The sequence below is a fragment of the Oncorhynchus kisutch genome, linkage group LG11 (genome assembly GCF_002021735.2).
Source record: "Oncorhynchus kisutch isolate 150728-3 linkage group LG11, Okis_V2, whole genome shotgun sequence".
In the NCBI taxonomy this organism is placed as follows: domain Eukaryota; kingdom Metazoa; phylum Chordata; class Actinopteri; order Salmoniformes; family Salmonidae; genus Oncorhynchus; species Oncorhynchus kisutch.
The window spans coordinates 40552679-40576359 of NC_034184.2; the positions used below are offsets into that span (position 1 = coordinate 40552679).

The window sequence follows — 23681 nt, forward strand, 5'->3', positions numbered from 1 at the left end:
AAAACTTGTTTTTTCAACCACTCCTTAAATATCTTGTTAACAAACTCTAGTTTTGGCAAGTCGGTTAGGACATCTACTATGTGCATGACACAAGTAATTTTCCTAACAATTGTTTACAGACAGGTAATTTAAATTTAAAGTCACTGTATCACAATTCCAGTGGGTCAGAAGTTTACATACACTAAGTGTACTGTGCCTTTAAACAGCTTGGAAAATTCCAGAAAATGATGTCATGGCTTTAGAAGCTTCTGTTAGACTAATTGACATCATTTGAGTCAATTGGAGGTGTACCTGTGGATGTATTTCAAGGCCTACCTTCAAACTCAGTGCCTCTTTGCTTGACATCATTGGAAAATCAAAAGGAATCAGCCAAGACCTCAGAAAAAAAATTGCAGACCTCCACAAGTCTGGTTCATTCTTGGGAGCAATTTCCAAATGCCCAAAGATACCACGTTCATCTGTACAAACAATAGTAAACAAGTATAAACACCATGGGACCACACAGCCGTCATACTGCTTAGGACGGAGATCTCCCATCTCCTGCTTAGGAAGGATCTCTATCAATTCTATCTCCTAGAGATGAACGTACTTTGGTGCAAAAAGTGCAAATCAACCCCAGAACAACAGCAAAGTACCTTGTGAAGATGCTGGAGGAAACCGGTAATAAGGTATCTATATCCACAGTAAAACAAGTCCTATATTGACTTAAACTTAAAGGCCGTTCAGCAAGGAAGAAGCCACTGCTCCAAAACCGCCATAAAAAAAGCCAGACTACAGTTTGCAACTGGACAATGAGCTCACCATACTTCCAAAGTTGTGGCAAAATGGCTTAAGGACAACAAAGTCAAGGTATTGGAGTGGCCATCTCAAAGACCTGACCTCAATCCTGTAGAAAATGTGTGGGCAGAACTGAAAAGGCGTGTGCGAGCAAGTAGGCCTACAAACCTGACTCCGTTACACCAGCTCTGTCAGGAGGAATGGCCCAAAAATCACCCAATTTATTGTGGGAAGCTTGTGGAAGGTTACCTGAAGCATTTGACCCAAGTTAAACAATTTAAAGGCAATGCTACCAAATACTAATTGAGTGTATGTAAACTTCTGACCCACTGGGAATGTGATGAAATAAATCAAAGCTGAAATAAATTATTCTCTCTACTGTTATTCTGACATTTTACATTCTTAAAATAAAGTGGTTATCCTAACTGACCTAAGACAGGGAATTTTTACTAGGATTGAATGTCAGGAATTGTGAAAAACAGTTTAAGGTGTATATAAACTTCCGACTTCAACTGTATATGCTAATAAAATACAGTTTGAACATAAAAAACGGAAAATGAAACACTAGATCCAAACAGTCTCACATTGGATTTGCTCATTCCTGCAAGTCAACACAGTTTCTGGGATGGGTACCTGCAGTTAGGCTATATGAACAGTTCTGGAGTTCTGCTGCTGACTTCACACATCCATCCTAGACATCATATAGCCCCATCATCCTGTCGCTTGACTTACATTGTATGACCCACACAGCTTCACCAAAGCGCTTCCACCCTTCTCACGCTCGGTCATTCTCTCTCTGTCAATAACCAGCCAAGGAGCATGTCCGGAGCAAACGACAGAGCCGCACCTTTTTGGTGGAAAATGTCATAGGGGAGCTTTGGTCGGAGCTGGAAGAAGGTAGAGTCTCATTCTCTCTTTTACGCTTCTTTTTTCTCTCTCCCTCCTCCCTCTCTATACAGTAATTGCTCCTGCTGTTTCTTATGCTGCAGATCATGCATCGTGTTTGTTATTCGGTGCCCTGAAAAACAACAGCCGTATGTTTATTGAGTAGGAGGATCTACTCTACTTATTATCTTTCTAGTTTTTGCTAATAACCTCATGCTTTTACAGTCTAATCGATTACATTTCTCTACTAATCAAATGCTTCCTGTAGGTTTGGCTGGATGTTGACATGTCAGTGATCGTATGGTTGATTACATGATCACATGGTGATTACTGACCACTGTGACAGTGTGGGCATGGTGATAGTAGGTTATCTACTGTATAAAAAGACTGAAATCCAGTATAGCAATTGGCTTATCCTCTATCCGATACACTGTATCTAGTTCTCCAGCACCCACTTGGGGTTTTAGGGCGCGATAGCATCATGACTACTCATGTTGAACATCCACTGAGTGTGTCCCAAAAACAGAAGCCGCTTTTAGAGGAAATGATCAGAAGTCATGCTTCAGAGGCGTTATTGGCTACTACTATAGTCTTCTGCTCCTTCGCCTCCAATGACGTTTCTCTCTCTCCCCAGGTGACCGCTATGTTGTGGTTGACTGTGGTGGCGGAACGGTTGACCTCACGGTCCATCAGATTCGGCTCCCTGAGGGACATCTCAAGGAGCTCTATAAGGCCTCAGGTAAAGAGAGTGCTCAATGCTCAGATAGCAGCTCTCACTGAATTCATGTTACACTGAGATGGACCTAGGTAGTATCCTCGATTCAAAATAATCACATTCTTCTGGCTGTTCTATCACATTCTGGGGTGGCTGCATGTGTAAAGGACGTCACACTGCTAGCTTAGTAAGTACCACTTCCTCCTAATTCGTCCCATTCCTGGCACAAACTTGGGACCTCTGCCTTGCTAGCACATGTGACCACCCTCCTGGAGTGTCTTACCAGTCTGCACCACGCGAAGAAATAGCTGTTCGCTGGCGCAAGTGGGGAAACTTCAGGCTGAGCAGTAAATTTCACACATCCCCATGAGCTACACATGGACTCCTAGTCTAAAAAAACTCTTTCAAAGGCTTTAATCAGGGTCCATGCATCCCCTCTGTTCTGTGGACTCGGTGTCATTTGAGCTCTAATTGACCGACACTCATTTTCACTTCCTTAGGCGGTCCTTATGGCTCCATTGGTATTGACTATGAGTTTGAGAAACTCCTGTGTAAGATCTTCGGGCCCGACTTCATCGACCAGTTTAAGGTCAAGCGGCCGGCTGCCTGGGTGGATCTGATGATCGCGTTTGAGTCCCGGAAACGGGCAGCGGCCCCGGACAGGACCAACCCCCTGAATATCAACCTGCCCTTCTCTTTCATCGACTACTACAAGAAGTTCAGAGGTCACAGTGTGGAGCACGCCCTGCGCAAGAGCAAGTGAGTGTGTGTGTGTGCATATGTGAGTGTGTGTATGATTGCAGAGGAGGGTTAGAGGATCGGTATAGGATACAGAATACACTGAAAGTCTAGAGCTCACCTCAACTCCCTATTGAGTGATTACCTGATTACCCAAGCATGTGTCTGAATAAGCATGTGTCTGAATAAGCATAATAAGCATGTGTCTGAATAAGCATGTGCTAGCTGTCGGATGTAATATACCTTTACTTGGTGCATGTATCCAGGGGAATACACACACGTCTCCTCTGCAACAGATCTCAATTCCATTACCCAAACATTAAACAACCAACATATGACCATCACTATCCATTTGTTTGTGATACGGGTACATGTGCTTAAAAACATAGGACATAATACCAAAACACACAATGCAATACGATACAGTAAAATGCATAGAAAATAGTGCAATACAAAATCTATTCAATGAGGATTACTTCGATCAATCTATCAGTTGTCCAGGCACTGGCAATGATTATCCATTATACAGTCTGAAACTGCCCAGTAAGCCAACCAGCGAATTCAGAATTCACCACGTTTCCCCCTCCACCACATTACAGTCAGCTCATTAAGAGACTTGTCTATTGTACAATGTAGTAGACTAGTGTCATTAGCTGACTAAGTATTCCCACTCTGGTTCATTCAGTTCAAATTACCTTAGATAAGTCTAAAATGCTTTCTTCCTGCTTATACACGGTAGTATGTGCAGTAGTAGTGTTACTCTAATAAATGTTTGGATCAGTATGTGCACTTGAATTCACTAAAGATGACTGAATAACTTGAAATAAACCTTGCGTATATAAGACCTTGTCTCACTTTGATACTATCCTGTAGTCTGTCTGTTAAAAGTACTGTCTTACATTAGTATAGATTTTCATCCTGTATTAAACTCATGGGACCCTTAAAGACATTCAGACGCCAGAAACCTGAGCCTCCAGGGGCCCTGCGGGTCCTCTGACTCATAGTCATAACTGTAAATCATTTAGGATGTCTCACTGTGCCGCAATAGCCTTTCTGTGAAATAGAGAGATCACTGGCAAGCACACACTCACATCTAGGAGAATTCTCAAAAGATACCAGATGGATTCTATACACTCCTATAAGATCTGTTACAATACAAACACTGAGGGGGTGAGTATACAGTACATGTAGAAAAACAGTGGTCTCATGAGAGCTATTGCATGGAGGCAGGCACTACTTATCTATTGTTCTCCTACAGTACATGTATTCCTATGTACATGTGTTAAATCTCCATACATATAATTTACCAAGAAACACAATGGGTAAACATTCGTGAAAGATACAGGGATTTCATTATATTCATTCAGACTGTAAATCTTTTTGTTTCGTTTTTTACATGTCCTAAAGTCATTATAGGCCACCTACTGACGAAGGAGGAAGTCTGGTTCGGAGTGTATTGTAACAGTGCTTATACGGTAGCCTACAAAATCTACTGGTAATCAGAGCAGCGTCAATAATGGCATGCTTATCTGTCCTCTCTTCTCTCTGCAGTGTGGACTTTGTGAAGTGGTCCTCCCAGGGCATGCTGAGAATGAACCCTGATGCCATGAACGCCCTCTTCAAGCCCACCATAGATCACATCATTCAGCACCTCAGTAAGTAGCCACTATTACTAATTTTAAAAACTATTTTCTTAAAGGGACTTCTTAGTACGGACACACATATACAGTGTACTGGTAGTATCTGAAAGATATTGCCTGTTGTCATTCTATATTAGGAAGCCAAACCTTAGGTGTAGCAATACTGCATCCTATATAATGTTCAGCTGTTGGCCCTGCTGCTGTCTTGACAAAGTGACAAAGCTCAACTGACCAAGATGAATAAAGCATCAGCATGATTATGTTTTCAGATTGGATTGTATTCATCACCATACTGTATGTGAGCATGCCCAGCCTGGTCTCAGACTAGACGTTACATAGTAAATTCGTATGATATGTTACATTTGGTATGGTTACATATAAAATAATGTTACTTAAGGCAAAAATGAAAGTAGGGTGGTTGGTCGGGGTAGATGGGTTGATGTATAATGTGAACTAGCAACCCAAAGGTTGTGTGTTCGAATCTCATCACAGAAATCCTAACCTTAACCCCTAGACTAGCTAACGTTAGCCACAACAAATATGAGTTTGTATCTAATATATATTTCAAATTTGTAACATATTATACAAATTGCAATTCATAATATATTGTACAAATTCCAATTCATGATATATCAAACAATTTGTAATTCGTAACATATACAAATTGTAATTCGTGACATATTATACATAATGGATGATGGACATTCACAAATGTATACATACCATATGAAACATAACATATCATACTAATTGCAGTGTCCCAGATTTACATTTATTATGTTACGTCTACCACTGAGTCCAGGTTGGCACTCCACCCAGGCTGAATTGAAAGCATTCCCATCCCATTCTCAACTCAAGGATTTGAGATCCCAGAAGAGATTTCTGGGGAGTGCACACTGCATCCCAAGGTTTCCTCTCACTGTACAGTGAGCAGTCTTCCCAGTAGTCCCACCCAAAATAAACCAACCTACTTAAATTATGCATGAAGTGTTTTTGGACAGAGAGTAAGAAGTGGGTCACATTACTTTAGCATGGTCTGCTTGGAGTCTAATGAACTGTCTGATAACACTGGGGCTCAAACAGGAAATGTTGTCCTCTGGCATAACACATGCTATGCTATTGCCTGCAGAAAACTGAAATTGTATTAATGCTTCACATACTATAGAGTAAAACTCTAGTTGAATAACAACTCTTTCCATCTCAGCTGATCTCTTTGAGAAGCCGGAGGTGTCTGATATCAAGTTCCTGTTCCTAGTGGGCGGCTTCGCTGAGTCGCCCCTGCTGCAGCAGGCGGTACAGAACATGCTGCAAGGACGCAGCCGCATCATCATCCCCCACGATGTGGGCCTCACCATCCTCAAGGGGGCCGTTCTCTTCGGCCTGGACCCCAGCATCATCAAGGTGCGCCGCTCGCCCCTCACCTACGGCGTGGGCGTCCTCAACCGCTACGTGGAGGGCAAGCACCCGCCCGACAAGATGCTGGTGAAGGACGGCACGCGCTGGTGCACAGACGTCTTCGACACCTTCATCACCTGCGATCAGTCCGTGGCCCTGGGAGAGACGGTGAAGCGTAGCTACACGCCCGCCAAGCCCAGCCAGCAGGTCATCGTTATCCACATCTACTGCTCGGAGAAGGAAGGCGTGGGCTTCATCAGCGAGCTGGGCGTGAGGAAGTGCGGCACGCTGCGGCTGGATGTGACCGGTACGGAGAGCACCGTCCTGCGCCGTGAGATCCAGACGCTCATGCAGTTTGGGGACACGGAGATCCGGGCCATGGCGGTGGATGTAGCCACTTCGCGTACCGTCAAGGCTAGCATCGACTTCCTCAGTCAGTAAATAGGGTGAAATGGAGCAATAAGGTCAAAGGGTCATAGGATGTGAAACCTCCAGCAGCACACACACAATGAGCCAAGGGACAGTGGCTAGAATGTAGCAGTATATTGATCTTTGGGCCTGTTCAGATTAGCATGAGTGCTAGTTTGTTTCTGCTTTAGCTGACTCCTTGGTCAGAAACAAACTAGCACTCAGGTTTTATCCCTGTGTACCATCTGTGTATCTAGTCTTAAGTGCAGGCTATATTGATGTGCTCTGCTCTAGAGATGTTTAGATTGGAGTATGTACAGAGATGCAACACAGCTTTGTACTATTGGCATATATTGCTATTGATACGTACAGCCTTGTTTCAGGTCCATTGTGTGTTATCTGTGGTTGTGTGCTGTAGCTGTGTTAGGTCATGGTAGGTTGATACTGTAGTACCCCCTATCTTGCAGCTCTTACAGCTACAACACTATGCTATGACACAATGCTCCACAAACCTATGTCCTCTCCAACCCTCGCTCATGGGACCAAATTTTCATAACTGCTATGACCATTAGGCATTTAAACCGAACTCCTGGGGTTTCCTTGAACAACATTTAGAAAGTATCATTCAGATGCTTATTCTACTCATCAGACCAGAGTTTTATTGAGTCAGGGTTGGAGAGCACCTGAGATGAGGGAAGGCAGTGGTTCTCCAACAAAAACACTTCACTTGATCAGTTAAACTTCACAGGATAGCTTTCAAATCTGTATTTATCTCTACCGTCTCCTGTGGTTAGGCATGAGATGCCATAGAAAGGAGTTATATTACCTTATGAAAACAAACTTGGTGCATTAGCTTTTAAAATACATTTGAAGTCATGGAAACTCAGTTCATTTTTGGTCAAATGTAAGCAGATGGTCTCCTATCCTGTCAACAATATCTGTTTAAGGCAAAGGTTGGCTTCTAAATGTGGCTTATTCAGCACTGCAAACAAATCTATGTGTTAGAAATATAGAGAGACTAACAACTAGCTGTTTAGACGTCAGGCTTGATTGTCAAGACGTTCTATCATTTCTTACAAACAATGTAAAAATCCACCTCACTGTTTTAACATGTTGCGCTGATCCACAACAAAATATAAATCCGAGAATGTGAAAAGTGGCAGAGTTGACAATGCTGCTAGCTGAACCGGCAAACTGATTTGAATATAGCCATTGCGATGTGCTTTGTGGTTGCCTTCATTTGTTATGCTTATGAGACGACAGAGGACAAAAATACCCTGATTTTCCTTCTTGAATATCTGAAATCCAGGAGATTGTGTCGGCCGTTGAAAAGGAAAGATGAAATTGAAAATATGTTTATTTCTGTAAATACAGTATTTAAATATTGTACAGATTTTTAGCGTTATGATTTTAGCAGCTTTAGAACCGAGAGTATGTATGCTTTCGCAAAGACACCTTTTTCCCATTATTCTCACCAGCCATAGCATGTGAGTCGAGGCAGAATTTGAATGCCGCGTTCATCGACAATGAGTGAAAGTGAGCATTGAAAGAGACCTTGAATACCTTTCCTTAAAACATGAGTGGTTCTTGTTATGGAACATGGAGTTTCTTTGGGTTGGGCAAATATTTGTGTTTGCTTTGTAGCTATTCTATTTGTATTTAGGTAAATGTTTACAATAAAAATAACTGTCCCAATTCGGCTTTTGAAAAACCTGTATTCAAAATATCAATAGCAAATATTTGTTGGGGTCTTTCTAACTACAGTAATTGGCAAATCATACTGACAGACACCAGGTCAACTGAAACTATACCTCAACCACCCTGCAAATAATATAAAATGACAGTTTCAAATCATTATCTTTCTTCCCCAACAAATGTAATACAAGAGCAATAAAACCTTACAATTGCAAGGTATTGTTCCTTACCACAATTTAACTCAACAATTTACATTTTTGTGCCGTGCTTCCATTTTAAATTTGTTTCAAGGATGCTGCTGTTGAAAGTATTATCCCCTAAATCAAGTATTGATGGAAGGAAACAACGCAATAAAAAACAACTTCATATTTAAACATATATAGCTACAATAAATAGCTTTACACTGGAGAAGAAAACAAGTTTATGGCCCAACATACAATCATTTACCCAAATGAATGCCTAACATAAGATGTGATGTCAAAACTATTCAGCATATAGACACAATTCATGTTCCTAGTCTTGATTCAAGACAGAGGTAGTATATTACTCACTAGTTTGGATTTAAATTGATTTTGTTTCCTACAATAGCTGTTGTTTGCAGATGCACTCAATTTGAGTGGTTGGTAACACGGTATAACGCAGGCGATGCATGATAACCTTAAAATAATGTTTATGGTCTTCCAGCAGTGTTCCTCTCTGAGAACCCTACACTGAGGATTTAAAACTAATGTAAGGTAGATTCTCACAGAAAAACTCTGTGAATTTAAGTTGGTCTCCCTTGACTTGTTGACGTGGAAAAAGTGCACAAGCTTTGATCCCTGATGCTGCCTTTGGCACTCTCCTGCAATGCACGTTTTGCATGATTAAATCTTTACGAATGAGGAGAAAACAATATGTAACCACACTTTTTTTTTTTAGGTTTGAGGGTTAGGTATGGTGATAATGTTACACCACCACGTGTGGAGAAAAAGCGTGGCCTTTTCAACTCTAGATGTAATGACAAATGAATAATTAACTGCAAAGGAAATGTTTTGACATGTTCATGGCATGTCCCAAGTCAATCATCTCGCACACTGTTATCACAGCAGATCTGCTCAATCTCCATCCTAACAACTAGTAACAGGTTAATCTATCAACCCTTTCCTCATCCTCACGGAGGTCGATGGATGACTATTGAGTTGAAGGAAAGAAAAACACAGCATTTGTTTCTTTAATGTATTGCTACTTTGATAAATACCATGTATTTCGTGCCACCTTCAGTATTATGTAATGCACAATATACTGTATGTAGCGGGTTTATATTCAAAGCTGAGTCCGAATTGTATGAAGACATGTTTAGCTGAAGTTTGCATCGTATTGAGTTTATAACGCAGCAGAATATGACACTTGGCACCTTAAAGAGAGTAAATTTTTCAAATTCTATGAAGTGTCATTTATTAACCTGTAATTGAATGGGTGGGTGGAGACAGTTAAGGAGCATCAGTTTAGCTAGCTTCTGCATACTACGACAGAAAGTGCTTAACTCTTTATCTAGAACTTACAATATTACAGGACATGAAAGTTCACTGCTACTTGATTCTATGCTCGCTGTAGAACAAATTACTTCACTATTCAACCAAAATTGCCACTCTTAAATGTTTCACAAATCATACCTTTTTCAGTTTATCCTTGGGTTTACGCACATGTGATTTTTCTACTGTTGAGTTACAAGTTTCCTGCTCTTACTATTTTCACTCAAATGAGTTGTATTTCAATGCCAAGTATTCACAGCCAAACTGTCATCCAATAAAATGTGTATTTCAAAGAATATCTGACTACCTGTCGTTGTTCTTTGCTGGTTTCATGACATGCTACACACGCATCATCAAAAAGATCACATCAATAAAAGTAACTGGGGAAGAAGGAAACAGACTATATCATACTTTTTAATTACCTTATTTATAATTTGCATGTTTTATTTAGGCCAAGATGGCAAGGTGCCAGTGCAGTGGCTATAAACAGTCACTGCTGTTTTATCACTAATATTGGAAACAACAGCTACAATGTATTGTGCAATAAAATCAAAGTTTGGAAACCCAATTCAAGCTAATTCATATTTTTCCATGTGTTCTATTCAGTGTTAGCACAATTTGATGAGGTATATCCAAAGCAGCCACAGATTTGTATATGGGTGTGACCAATTTGGGTCTGTGCCCTCGGGCTCAGTAGGAGCCGAGAATAAGAATATCAGAAAAGCAACACTGCTCTCCAGTGGATATTTTGGTCACACTTTATCTGGGTACTCCGGATACTCCATCTGTAGATGCTCTACATGGTCATAGCATCAACAAACTATCTGTTGATAAGCAACTGCATGAAACGGTTATGGTTAGGGTTAGGTTTAGAATAAGGGTTAGGGTAAGGGTTAAGTTCAGGGTTAGGATAAGGGTAAATGTTAGGGCTAGGGTTAAGGTTAATAGATGGAATATCCAAATAAAGTCTTACCAACATGTGTTGAAACTACAGTACCTGAGACTACGTAACACAGCATTGAAATGATGGGATAACTAGTACAGTGCTATGCAGTAGTGATACCCTGCTTCACCACCTGTGACTTGTTTTTGGTGTTTTCGCAACGGACGATTCCAACTCAGTGCACAGGAGGTTGGTGGCACCTTAATTGGGAAGAACAGGGCTCGTGGTAATGACTGGAGCGGAATCAGTGGAATGGTATCAAATACATCAAACACATGGTTTCTATGTGTTTGATGCCATTCCATTTGCTCCTTTCTGGTCATTATCATGAGCCGTTCTCCCCTCAGCAGCCTCCACTAACTCAGTGGTCTATATCTCTATGATAACGACAGCTCTAAATTATTTCAAACTTTGCTGCTCGTCTGTTTCTGATCTCTCCACCCGGGCCAGAACAGTGTATTAGGAGAAAGAACAGTAGATCCAAAGTAAGCTCCAGCTGTTTTTTGTTGTTGCTGAAATTCAAGACTCATTGATGTGTGCTGTGTCGAGTTGTGACGTTATGGAGACATGGGTTCATAACTGCCGGTACCTATTAGGCCTAATGGCTTTGGAGTGCCTTGTGTTCAGTTGTACTCATATAGTACAGCGAGGATTTTTCTTTTTAAAAATCCCAGGTTTAATAACAGAGGTTGCGAAATAAGCACATGCTTCAAACCAACCTCAATGTGCTATTCTCTACTCCAGGGGTTCTCAAAGTGGGGTCTGCAGAAGTACTGCATTTCATTTTTTTTATATGAATATTACCAACAACAGATGAAAGGAATTTTGGCCAATGGATCCGTGGAATAAATTGTGGGTGTAATTTATCAACACAATAAAACTGCAAAGTTCTCTCTGCCTTATGGCAAAATGTGTAGAATTGCAGGATATTAGCTTTAAAGCTGCAACAACAAAAAATATCTCTGCCCCATTAAACAAATTGTAGAATTGCAGTAAATGTGCTTGAAAATTGCTAAATTTTCTCTCCAATGCCATGGGCCTTTAAAATGTTTCTTCCCAGGGCCCAAGACATGGTTCGTCAGGCTATGCACTGCCAAAGTCATAGCAAAACTCATTGTATGCCATTTTGTTGTGTTCTGATTATGTGGGTTTCCCTGATGAATTTTCTATCACAAAAGGGGTCCCCGGGCCCAAAATGTTTGGGAACCCTTGCTCTACTCAGCTTGCAGATTAAAAAGTCCACTGCTAAATTGTAGTTAGCCTCAAGCGCCCTCGCTAATGATCCAACAAGCTGAATATGAAACTAAACACTTCTTATTCAACCACTGTGTGCATTTAGGAGCGAGTGTGTTATTCTAACAGGAGTGTTTGTGGAGAGGCTCTCAACCCCACACAGGGCAAGGTTGTTTTTAGTTGTTGGATGTGTGAGAGGGGGATGGGTAGGGTGAAGGATAGGATAGGTGCACTGGTTATCTCCAAAATGGCTGGAAAGTAGGGCAGTTGCTACGGCAATTTCAAGGGGAAACTCTCAAAGTAGGCCCTTGAGTTGCTGGTTTGATCCCTCCCACACATTCACACACTCATATATTCTGTCAGGAAAGCAGTGAGATTTGGAGCTTGGAGCTCAACATGTTTTCATTCCAGCGTGATGTTGCGGTTGATGTTCATGCCTGAAGTCTCACAGTTCTTCACACGTTTTCATTCCATTCCATTCCAGTTTGTGCTGCTGGGCCGTTCCCCCCTCTGTCAGGTTACCTAGCCATCATTTGATTTAATTAGTATTTGTTTGCTCAGCAGACACCCTTATCTATGAGATGAGTGTCACTGCATGTTGATGAGAGGTCTGTTTGGGTAACATCCCTCCACACACAAACGTACCTGCACACCATAGGAGACTGCATGTGTTTGATACCATCTCATTAATAATTAATTCCATTAATTAAATTTAGCCAGTCCTCCCCAATGAAGGTGCCACCAGCCACCTGTGCTGCACACACACATATACACAGGCACATACATACAAACAAATTGTGTACATGAGAGGAATGGCACTCCTTACTGTAATATATTCCAACAACAGAATCCAGTGTTGGAAAGAGTCAAGACAGTTTTATTGGACTGGATGGCTGACTGAACATGCGACTGCACGTGTGTATTTTTTGAGTGCGGGTTTTATATAAATAACTGTTAGATGTTCTAGTAAAGTCATGGCATAGTAAAGTCAGACCAGCAACCCTTTGTTCCTAATGTGGGGGAACCAACTTCAGTTTGAGGAGGCCTTACCCACTACGGAGTAGTCCTAGTATGTTTAGAACAGGTACAGCTACAAAATGATTCTGGTGAGCTTTTTCCATTTGCCAGGAAACATCCTAATCTCTTTATCAGTCTATGATAATCTAGATAAACCACATCCCAACCATATAAAGGAAACACAAATACAATCAGGTTTTTGCTAAGCAATGATTTTGAAGATTGGTATTCAAGGAGTCCAACCAAGCCATTATCTCATCCAACCATTACCTAATTCAAAGTTACCAAAACCTCTCTCTGTCATTCATATGGTAGCATCCTTTTGTATACACATCCAATTATATAACTGCAGACACATGGAAAAATCTGTTCTCTGTCATCTGTCGTGTTTTCCCCTGTTTTAAGTATACCTTGCTAATGCTTGACCTGTGTGTGCTTTGTTAGCTACAAAGCCACCCCCAGAGCCCTGGGAGCACTGATCAAAATGAAACACTGTCATCCACAAATTCCCTCAGGCAAACAGACATAATTACTGGAATTAGCTAGCTATTTTGTCATTAGCCTCTGCATTCAATGAGCCTATTAAAAAGAAATCGAAAAGATAGACAGTGACGGATGTCTAGGGCGGATTTGAAGACACAAGCATTCCCCCCCCCCCCCCCCCCCCACGCCTTAGCCCCATATTCAATGCTATGTTTAATACCATAATGTAGTCATTCTCGGGGCTGTGGCTCTACGGATTGTTCTGATTGGTATTGTGTGAGTGCTGATGGCTCGACTCTGTTTAGTCACCGCATACAAATGCACTTTGTTAGCGTTCTGATGAAAATGGCAGCTTGCCTTTTAATGCTGTATTTTCCCCAGCCGTAATCACAGGGTGGGTATTCAAATAAATGAAGACAAAACAATGAGACCCAATCAGGATTTGCTAAGCTGGTGAAAGGCCAGGGACACGTTAATGAGAGCTGTGAAGACACTAGGCCTCTTGGAAATACACGTATGACACATTAGGCAGACTTTCTGGCTGGCTGCACTTTTTGTCTAAATGGGAAAAGGAGCGACATGATACTAACGTGTAATTTAGTGTAGATTTTTGTTTGCACAAATGCAGCCCCCAGTCTTTCAACATTTAGACAAATAAAGAGACGCAGAACTTTCTTCCTGTAGGCATGATGCGAACACACAAAGTCAGGATTTCAACCTGACTCTGCATATTCTTTCCTATGATAGCTTATACATTTTTTTTTTTTGCCATTCTAAGGATTACTTTGTCCTTGAACAGGTCGAGATATATGTCTGTCCTTTTTCTTCCACTCATGTTGCTGCAATGCTTCATTGTGTAGATGTATTTCACTGCAGCTGCCGTACCCAACTGTAGAAACAACTAAAGATGCTGTAACTTCATTGAAAAGTACAGGATGTCATGTTGTGCTTCACTCAGGTCCGCATGGTTTAAGGGTCTGAAGCACCATCTCACGCACCATCTCGTTTCCACAGAACAAAAAACTGCAACAGAGAGATATGGTGAGCCAGTGGAACATGAATGGACGAATGTTTATCACAGATGACGGTCCTACACTGCCCTCTAGGGTTTTACAGAGCATACATCTTTCAGAGAGCTGCTTTTTTTCTCAAAATTATAACTTGTTATATATTAGGAGGCTACCGTCCATGTTAGCTGGTGCACAATAAATACATTACAAACAGCGTGTTATTTAATGTGTTCATCCCATCATAGGTTTACACTCCAAACAAAGTTAACACAAACGTTGGTAAAGTGGCGCAAAGGCAGTAAATCCTATCGCAGTACTAGTTTTGTTAGGGCTGAGTCTGAAGCCTCAGGAGCCCATATTTGGCACTAGGGGCATACGGCTAGCATTAACAGAACGCCCTCATTTGTCCCGAGGCGCAGACTGCTGCCACACAAGTGGGACTGGCAGGGCAGACGGATTTACGATTTCCCATTCTTCCCTCGCAGCAGCTCAATCTTGTGGGCACCAAACTTGGGAAGCATGAGGTTGATGTGGTTGTTCCAGAGGAACTTCACCTGAGTCACCTCGCCAATGTAAGTCTCAGCATGGATGAAGAGCTCGTAGGGTTTTACCAGGACTCAGGAGGCCACTTTAGGAAAGAACAGAAAATGTTCATTCCTTGAGTAAGTTTAGTTTAGGGCAGGATCAGTCAGTTGTCCTGTCAATTGATCTGTGATTCAAGTTCAGCCTTCAGAGGTTCAAATTATTTTATGGACTATGATGTGACAATTACAAGTAGAACAATGTAACATTTTTAAATGTGTGTGACATTACATGATCTCAACTCATCTATAAACTACTTCATTTTTAAATTTTATTTTACCTTTATTTAACTAGGCAAGTCAGTTAAGAACAAATTGCAACCTTCCGGTTACTAGTCCAATGCTCTAACCACTAGGCTACCCTGCTGCCCCACATCAGAAGTGTGCCTGATACTGGCATGTGTGTTGCCATGCTCTCCATACAGCGCTATGTTCATTATCCCCGGCAGGGATCTGTGGATACATTTGCTTTGTAGCGATACCGTGGAATTTGAATACATGGGGAAAAAACTAAAACTTAGTACAGTATATAGTAAATCATTGTTCATGCATTATTTGAGCCACTGGAACATGTGCTAAATAGTGTAAATAACCATGCCTATTTAATAGAGGTGTGAGAAGGTATTTTCACAGAGTAAAGCGGAGGGTTATCTGATGCCCAAGTAAAGCCAGGGAAAGGCCACTTACTTGGCAAAAGGCACCGCATCTCCAGTGTTCAGGTAGAACTTAATCTTGGATTGGCCACTGGGAACGGGGAATTTGTCAGCATAGTGACCCATAGTGGGCCATGCATATTGTCTGCACATGGTAAACTCAAACCATTAAAATAAATACAAATTACAGAATCAGGTGAAAACACTGATGTTAGACAGTGGATTTGATAGGGCCGAGGGACCCGAATATAGAATATGACCATATATGTATGGCAAGGTATAGAAACAAGAATGTGTAGATTTTTGTACTGGGAGACATTCAATTGAGGCATTTTAGTTTGAAAGTAAAGATTAAAGCTTAGTACGTATTTATCCACAATTGCCATTTTTTTGGCCATTCACGAAAATGCAAAAGGACAGGCTATAAAATAATTGGTTAGCTCATTTTGCACGTTTGATTATGAGTCAGTCCGCTACAGTTAATATTCTGCTCAAGGTGAAATGTTAAGGGATCTTGTAATTTATGACCCAACGCTTTCCTCCTCTTTTACGCCAAAGCAATCTGTGAGTACTCATCGTTTCTCAGCCATGGCTTTGAGTACCCGAAGTATGGGGAACACACGCATAGCTCCTCCCAACTTTTAATGCGTCTTAGATCGCCACCCTATAAATATGTAGTTCAGGATGACACCAGTTTATAGTTGTGGGAACAGCAGAGTTTGGCTGTCAACAGGGCAAAGGAATAACACCCAAGGGCTTTTACGACGTGAACAACGAGGCGTCGGTCGGCATCTATTGGGACATACTCATACAGTGCCTTCAGAAAGTATTCAGACTCCTTGACTTTTTCCACATTGTTACTTTACAGCCTTATTCGAAAATGGATTAAAAATTGTCCTCCCCCCATCAATCTGCCACAATACCCCATAATGACAAAGCAGTAACAGGTTTAGAAATGTTTGCACATTTATTAAAACAAAAACAGAAATATCACATTTACAGGTATTAAGACCCTTTACTCAGTACTTTGTTGAAGAACCTTTGGCAGCGATTACAGCCTCAAGTCTTTTTGGGTATGATGCTTCAAGCTTGGCACACCTGTATTTGGAGAGTTTCTCCCATTCTTCTCTGCAGATCCCTGCAAGCTCTGTCAGTTTGGATAGGGAGCGTCGCTGCACAACTATTTTCAGGTCTCTCCAGGGATGTTTGATCAGGTTCAAGTCCAAGCTCTGGCAGGGCCACTCAAGGAAATTGAGAGACTTTTCCCGAAGCTAATCCTGCGTTGTCTTGGCTGTGTGCTTAGGGTCATTGTCCTGTTGGAAGGTGAACCTTCACCCCAGTCTGAGGTCCTGAGCGCTCAACATGATGCTGCCACGACGCTTCATTGTAGGGATGGTGCCAGGTTTCCTCCAGACGTGACGCTTGACATTCAGGGCAAAGAGTTCAATCTTGATTTCATCAGACCATAGAATCTTTTTTCTCATAGTCTGAGAGCCCATGAGGTCTGTCATGTCCCTTTTACTGAGGAGTGACTTCCATCTGGCCACTCTACCATAAAAGCCTGATTGGTGAAGTGCTGCAGAGATGGTTGTCCTTCTGGAAGGTTCTCCAATCTCCACAGAGGAACTCTGGAGCTCTGTCAGAGTGACAATCAGGTTCTTGGTCACCTCCCTGACCAAGGTCCTTCTCCCCTGATTGCTCAGTTTGGCCAGGCGGCCAGCTCTAGGAAGAGTCTTGGTGGTTCCAAACTTCTTCCATTTAAGAATGATGGAGGCCACTGTGTTCTTGGGGACCTTCAATGCAGAAGATCTGTGCCTGGACACAATCCTGTCTCAGAGCTCTACGGACAATTCCTTCGACCTCAAGGCTTGGTTTTTGCTCTGACATGCACTGTCAACTGTGGGACCTTATATAGACAGGTTTGTGCCATTCCAAATAATGTCCAATCAATTGAATTTACCAAAGTAGGACTACAATCAAGTTGTAGAAACATCTCAAGGATGATAGATGGAAACAGGATGCACCGGAGCTCAATTTCGAGTCACATAACTAAGGGTCTAAATACTTATGTAAAAAAGGTATTTATGTTTTTTAAATTTTTAATACATTTGTAAAAATGTCTAAAAACCTGTTATCGCAAGGTCTTTATGGGGTATTGCGTAGCTTAATGATTTTTAATTTTTTATCCATTTTAAAATGAGGCAGTAACGTAACAAAATGTGGAAAAAGTCAAGGGATCTGAATATTTCCGAATGAATACTCCCGGGGATGTTCGATTGGGATGCGATCCAAAGCAGGGATAAACTGCCATTAACATGGACAGCTGCATTCCCTCCCATAGAAATCATGGGGGACGCCCGTCTGCTACAGTCTTCGCTGAACCCAATCCCGGCAAATCAACTTCTAAAACCATAGAAACAGTTCACAGCCATATCAATGTCATGTACAACAGGTGCGTGCACCCCCCCCCCCCCCCCCCCCCAGGACAGTCTTTGCAGCCAGCGATGCGCCTCCCCATCCCATGCAATAGCCTAGGGTAGTTTGTTAATGGAGGACAGCCACCCAGCCTTGGCCCCCTAACAACTCAGTGCAACCCCAGTAAGTCGGGGAAGACTTTCAAACCCAAATAAAGAAAACAGTTACGGAGTCTAAACCTGTATCCTGTAAAGCCTTCGGGGTTTACGAGTCTGTCATTGTAGTACTTGTGGGATCAGAGATGGTTGCAGGCAACAACATTGCACGTGTCGTTCACAATAACAAAGGGAGCAAAGCAGAGAGAGGTATGGGTGAAGGTCATGGGCTATGTTGTAGTCTCCCAGCATAGAGCAAGCACCAGGCGCTTTCAGATCAAAAGCTGTGGTGCCATCTTCCACTCTTCTCTACAATCAAAAGTGAAAGATTCAGCTGTGCTGGCCTCCAAGGCAGCAGCACATATCTGACAGAGCTTGCCACCATTTTAGAAAATATTTGTCCAGACCGGTTCAATTGAAAAAAACTGGTGTTCTTTATGGTTTTACCATTGGTACCATTCCAATATTCCAGGGGATACATTTTAAGATGGCCAGACAAGAAAATGTGTGAGTCATTGTGACATGGAGTGCCTATGATGCTAGTTCTGACCTTGGTGGGTAATCTTACACTACATAGGAAGTTACATTACGTCAACTTGTAACGGCTGGTTAATAGATTGGGGTCTCTATTCACTGACGGGCTTTGGCCATTCATACATGGATCAAGTGACACCATTCATTCCTATATGAGGACTCAATAGCGCATTCAAGCCAAATGAAGTCTTAAGATAGCGTCTCATGGAAGCATAACATGTGCAGTTTGAGCTAATCCATGAAGTGATGTTGCTGGCTAACTCAGTGATGCCACCTCTCATTGAGTAGCTCAAGTTGAAGGCCAACTGGGGTACTGCAGGTTGCCATTAGCAACTCAATGATCCGTATAACTTATTCTGTGTGCAATTATGAAGTTATCAGTTCAATGACATTAATCTGGTTTATTAGAAGCAAATATTTGTATCATTTTATTTAGTTTTTTTAAGAAGATTGTCATTTTTCCATTCGCTGTAAAGGGGCGGGATCCTGTTTTCCGCTAACAATGCCTGCAGTACTGCAGTTGGCATTCAACTTCTGTAGCTTCAATGAGGGGGCAGTCTTTCTCCCCTGGCTCTATTCAATCTGTATCACAGAAGTTCAGCATTAGTGTTTTTGAAATTTAAAAGCAATGTTCCGGCATTAGCGGAGACTGCATTCACGTTGCCGCATGTCAGTTGCATTTACAGTGGGGCAAAAAAGTATTTAGTCAGCCACCAATTGTGCAAGTTTCCCCGCTTAAAAATATGAGAGAGGCCTGTCATTTTCATCATAGGTACAAGTAAAATCCAGAAAATCACATTGTAGGATTTTTAATGAATTTATTTGCAAATTATGGTGGAAAATAAGTATTTAGTCAATAACAAAAGTTTATCTCAATACTTTGTTATATCCCCTTTGTTGGCAATGACAGAGGTTAAACGTTTTCTGTAAGTCTTCACAAGGTTTTCACACACTGTTGCTGGTATTTTGGCCCATTCCTCCATGCAGATCTCCTCTAGAGCAGTGATGTTTTGGGGCTGTTGCTGGGCAACACAGACTTTCAACTCCCTCCAAAGATTTTCTATGGAGTTGAGATCTGGAGACTGGCTAGGCCACTCCAGGACCTTGAAATGCTTCTTAAGAAGCCACTCCTTCGTTGCCTGGGCAGTGTGTTTGGGATCATTGTCATGCTGAAAGACCCAGCCACGTTTCATCTTCAATGCCCTTGCTGATGGAAGGAGGTTTTCACTCAAAACCTCACAATATATGGCCCCATTCATTCTTTCCTTTACACGGATCAGTCGTCCTGGTCCCTTTGCAGAAAAACAGCCCCAAAGCATGATGTTTCCACCCCCATGCTTCACAGTACGTATGGTGTTCTTTGGATGCAACTCAGCATTCTTTGTCCTCCAAACACGGCGAGTTGAGTTTTTACCAAAAAGTTATATTTTGGTTTTATCTGACCATATGACATTCTCCCAATCTTCTTCTGGATCATCCAAATGCTCTCTAACAAACTTCAGATAGGCCTGGACATGTACTAGCTTAAGCAGGGGGACACGTCTGACACTACAGGATTTGAGTCCCTGGCGGCGTAGTGTGTTACTGATGGTAGGCTTTGTTACTTTGGTCCCAGCTCTTTGCAGGTCATTCACCAGGTCCCCCCGTGAGGTTCTGGGATTTTTGCGAACCGTTCTTGTGATCATTTTGACCCCACGGGGTGAGATCTTGCGTGGAGCCCCAGATCGAGGGAGATTATCAGTGGTCTTGTATGTCTTCCATTTCCTAATAATTGCTCCCACAGTTGATTTCTCCAAACCAAGCTGCTTACCTATTGCAGATTCCGTCTTCCCAGCCTGGTGCAGGTCTACAATTTTGTTTCTGGTGTCCTTTGACAGTTCTTTGGTCTTGGCCATATTGGAGTTTAGAGTGTGACTGTTTGAGGTTGTGGACAGGTGTCTTTTATACTGATAACAAGTTCAAACAGGTGCCATTAATACAGGTAACGAGTGGAGGACAGAGGAGCCTCTTAAAGAAGAAGTTACAGGTCTGTGAGAGCCAGAAATCTTGCTTGTTTGTAGGTGACCAAATACTTATTTTCCACCATAATTTGCAAGTAAATTAATTCAAAATCCTACAATATGATTTTCAGGATTTTTTTTCCTCATTTTGTCTGTCATAGTTGAAGTGTACCTATGATGAAAATGACAGGCCTCTCTCATCTTTTTAAGTGGGAGAACTTGCACAATTGGTGGCTGACTAAATACTTTTTTGCCCCACTGTACATTTCTATCACGCAATCGGGAGTTATTTTCCCTTGCGGTTGATCCTCATCTATCTTCGCCTTTTAAGCATTTTTCCCCAATTCTACAGATTTCAGGACACAGTACAAATATGTGTCAGTTCTCCCCTTCCCAAAGGCAGTCAATGTCCATAATGGTAGAGACAATGTTCTTGTCACAGCCAGGCATGTGCTCTCCTCCGTTAGGGTAGAAGTCAATGTGGCCAACAGCCCTTGTCTGAAATAAAAAGGATGATTTAGTCTTATGCTGTATTCCGCTCGTATGAACAGAAATATTTTGTATAAAATCAATTACATTGTCGCATCAAGACTGTATAAAGCCTTATGCTCTTGTTTTACAGTGAGCTGGGTTCTTGAACATAAGTCATAGCTACAAATGTAAGCCAGGGTATTCGTCACACTCAAACAGTGCACTTTATTTTGATATTTAAAAACAGCCATTGTGTCCCATACCAACATAAGGGATGAAGGGCAGCGTGTCAGTGTGAATGACATCTACAAATGTGGCATCGGAGGGGTCCAGGCGCACCGTGGCAATGAGGCCCTGGAAGCAGGGCTGTGCTGGGTCCAGCCCTGAGAGAGGAGGACCCACAAACATACAACCTCTAACTCAGAATATCAGTCAATCACTTTACATCTATACGTTTTCAACAAGGGTTATATGGCTCAGAATAGGAGTTGGGGCTTGGGACCTGGGTTTCAACGCATTACGTAGCTCCATGACGATGTATACATGTGCTTAGCTAAGATCTGACCTGTGATGCGTCCTAGCCTGCTGATCCCGCGGCCCACCTCCCCAGCAGCGTGTGCTCCAAGACTGTCCGATAACGTGGACCATGCTAGCCTTCTGCCAGTAGACATCATGTGACAGAAAGTGTTAGGGTGAGCGTTGGAGTGATAATGCTGTCTTTCAACCGAGAACGCTCTGTTTGCTGTGTGTGACAATTCCCCTTTATTCTGCAGTTGTGCGTCCATGCTGCCGCAACAGAAATAGATATGTTTTTAGGTTTAAACATTCTTGAGCTGTGAAACAACATATGGCATGTGCACGTGTAGACAGTCAGGGTCAATTTCAATATAATTTCACATTTTATTCACTTATGAAGTGGAGAATTTGTTGAATTCAATTAGAACTACAACAATCTGAAAGTTATAGAATTAGACTACATTAGAATGGTGGAAAATGTCACTTCGGAATTGAAATTCTGTATTTTTCCATTTCCCAGCTAAACTAATGCAAAGAAATATAATGGAAATAATGCAATTATAGAAGGTTTGCTGCAGGATTTGAACGCTTAAAGTGGATTGACGCAGCCTTGTGTCAATCGAATTTAAATAATTACTTCCCCATCAAATTCCATCAGTTTAAGCTAGATATGTCAATTTTTGTATGGGTTGTGTATCATTCCACCGCATCCGCCCATGTCAGCCTTCCACAGCTGCGATGGAAAGTGGGAGAGCTACAGAACTGTTTGTCAGACCAGGAGACATCGCGAAAATCGGTCTCATGAAAACGTCTGTGGCATCCCGAAAGGTTTGACCTAAAAACTAATATGACAACTATGGAAAACATGACTCACGATGGTGTTCTCAGTTTTGTCACGGTACTCGTCTGAAGTTAACCCAGTACCAAAAACTTAATAGAAGTGATTTCGTGCCCCCCACCCTTAAAGGGGTCAAATACATGTCAATTTTTTTTATATAATTCGTGAGCCTTCTTATTTCTCCTAGATATAGGACAGAGACTTCAAAACCTTATGACTTCCTTTGATTGTCTTTTGCCGTTTAGGAACGTGTTACTCAATGCCTTTCAATGGGCTATAGCAGCAAAGGACAAATTCTATATTAGATGAAATTGTAAATATATATCTACACAAGTGAATTTAAACAGCTAAAATATCCACAGTATATCTTAAAACAATTCCATACGATAACTTAGTGGAATTTGAATGGAATAAAATGTACAGGGAAAGGGAATTGAATTAGAATTTGTGGAATTAACACCAACCCTGTGTATACAGTACCTATGGTCCAGACAGTACTTACCCAGAAGACGTCAATCATGTGGGCCACCTGGGCGCCAACGACTCAGATGTTATTGGCTGCCTGTGTGCAGAGGGTCAGCCCCCCCCCCCTTCTTTCAGTCCACACAGATGCAGTTGACCTCTTCCTCTGTCAGTATGGTCTGAGAACACAAACATGACATCAACCCCACAATGGGAACGGCTGTTCCCGGTGTTAACTATCGCTTACTTCCTTGATGTTATCCAGAGAACCACCCTCTCACCCAAAAATAAAATATCAAGCATAGTACACAAGTCACGTTGGGAGGGACTCAACGTGTAGTCCACTCAGACTAGAACTGAACACTGCCTACTTTGCACATGTCAATAAGCCAGTTCTCGTCACCCTTGTCCCCCCCAAAAATTCATTCACTAACACTTAAAAACAGTAGAAGTTGTTTGTTTCCACCAGTCTCACAAAATCCCACAGTAAAAAAAGCTGAAATTCACTACTTTTCATCCATCTGCTTGCGCTGCATATTTAGTCTCACATTGAAGTGTTTTACCATTGTCTTCTCAGGGCAACCAGGGCCACAAACAGAAAACAAA

The 23681-nt window shown here is 41.9% G+C and overlaps 2 protein-coding genes across 3 annotated transcripts in view; one reads left to right on the top strand and one right to left on the bottom strand.

The window, feature by feature from the left end:
- hspa12a (heat shock protein 12A) overlaps positions 1 to 10060 on the top strand; it is a 44100-nt gene extending 34040 nt beyond the window's left edge. Inside the window, exons 8-12 of one of the 2 annotated variants that reach the window (XM_020495132.2) lie at positions 1588 to 1674; positions 2297 to 2401; positions 2878 to 3136; positions 4667 to 4770; positions 5960 to 10060. In XM_020495132.2, the coding sequence (XP_020350721.1) occupies positions 1588 to 1674; positions 2297 to 2401; positions 2878 to 3136; positions 4667 to 4770; positions 5960 to 6591 (1187 nt within the window). In that variant the 3' untranslated portion in view covers positions 6592 to 10060. The remainder of the gene's footprint in view (positions 1 to 1587; positions 1675 to 2296; positions 2402 to 2877; positions 3137 to 4666; positions 4771 to 5959) is intronic. The other variant, XM_020495133.2, reaches the window with a different exon arrangement.
- A 3569-nt stretch (positions 10061 to 13629) lies between these two features.
- On the bottom strand, positions 13630 to 23641 carry LOC109898845 (pancreatic lipase-related protein 2). The gene is given in 13 exon segments (XM_031835002.1): positions 13630 to 14463; positions 14913 to 15066; positions 15393 to 15484; positions 15719 to 15829; positions 18339 to 18428; positions 21177 to 21290; positions 21516 to 21642; positions 21825 to 21889; positions 21891 to 21934; positions 23119 to 23199; positions 23201 to 23254; positions 23447 to 23479; positions 23624 to 23641. Coding segments are annotated over 13 exon segments (1056 nt in total). The 3' UTR covers positions 13630 to 14390.
- Between the last annotated feature and the right edge of the window lie 40 nt (positions 23642 to 23681).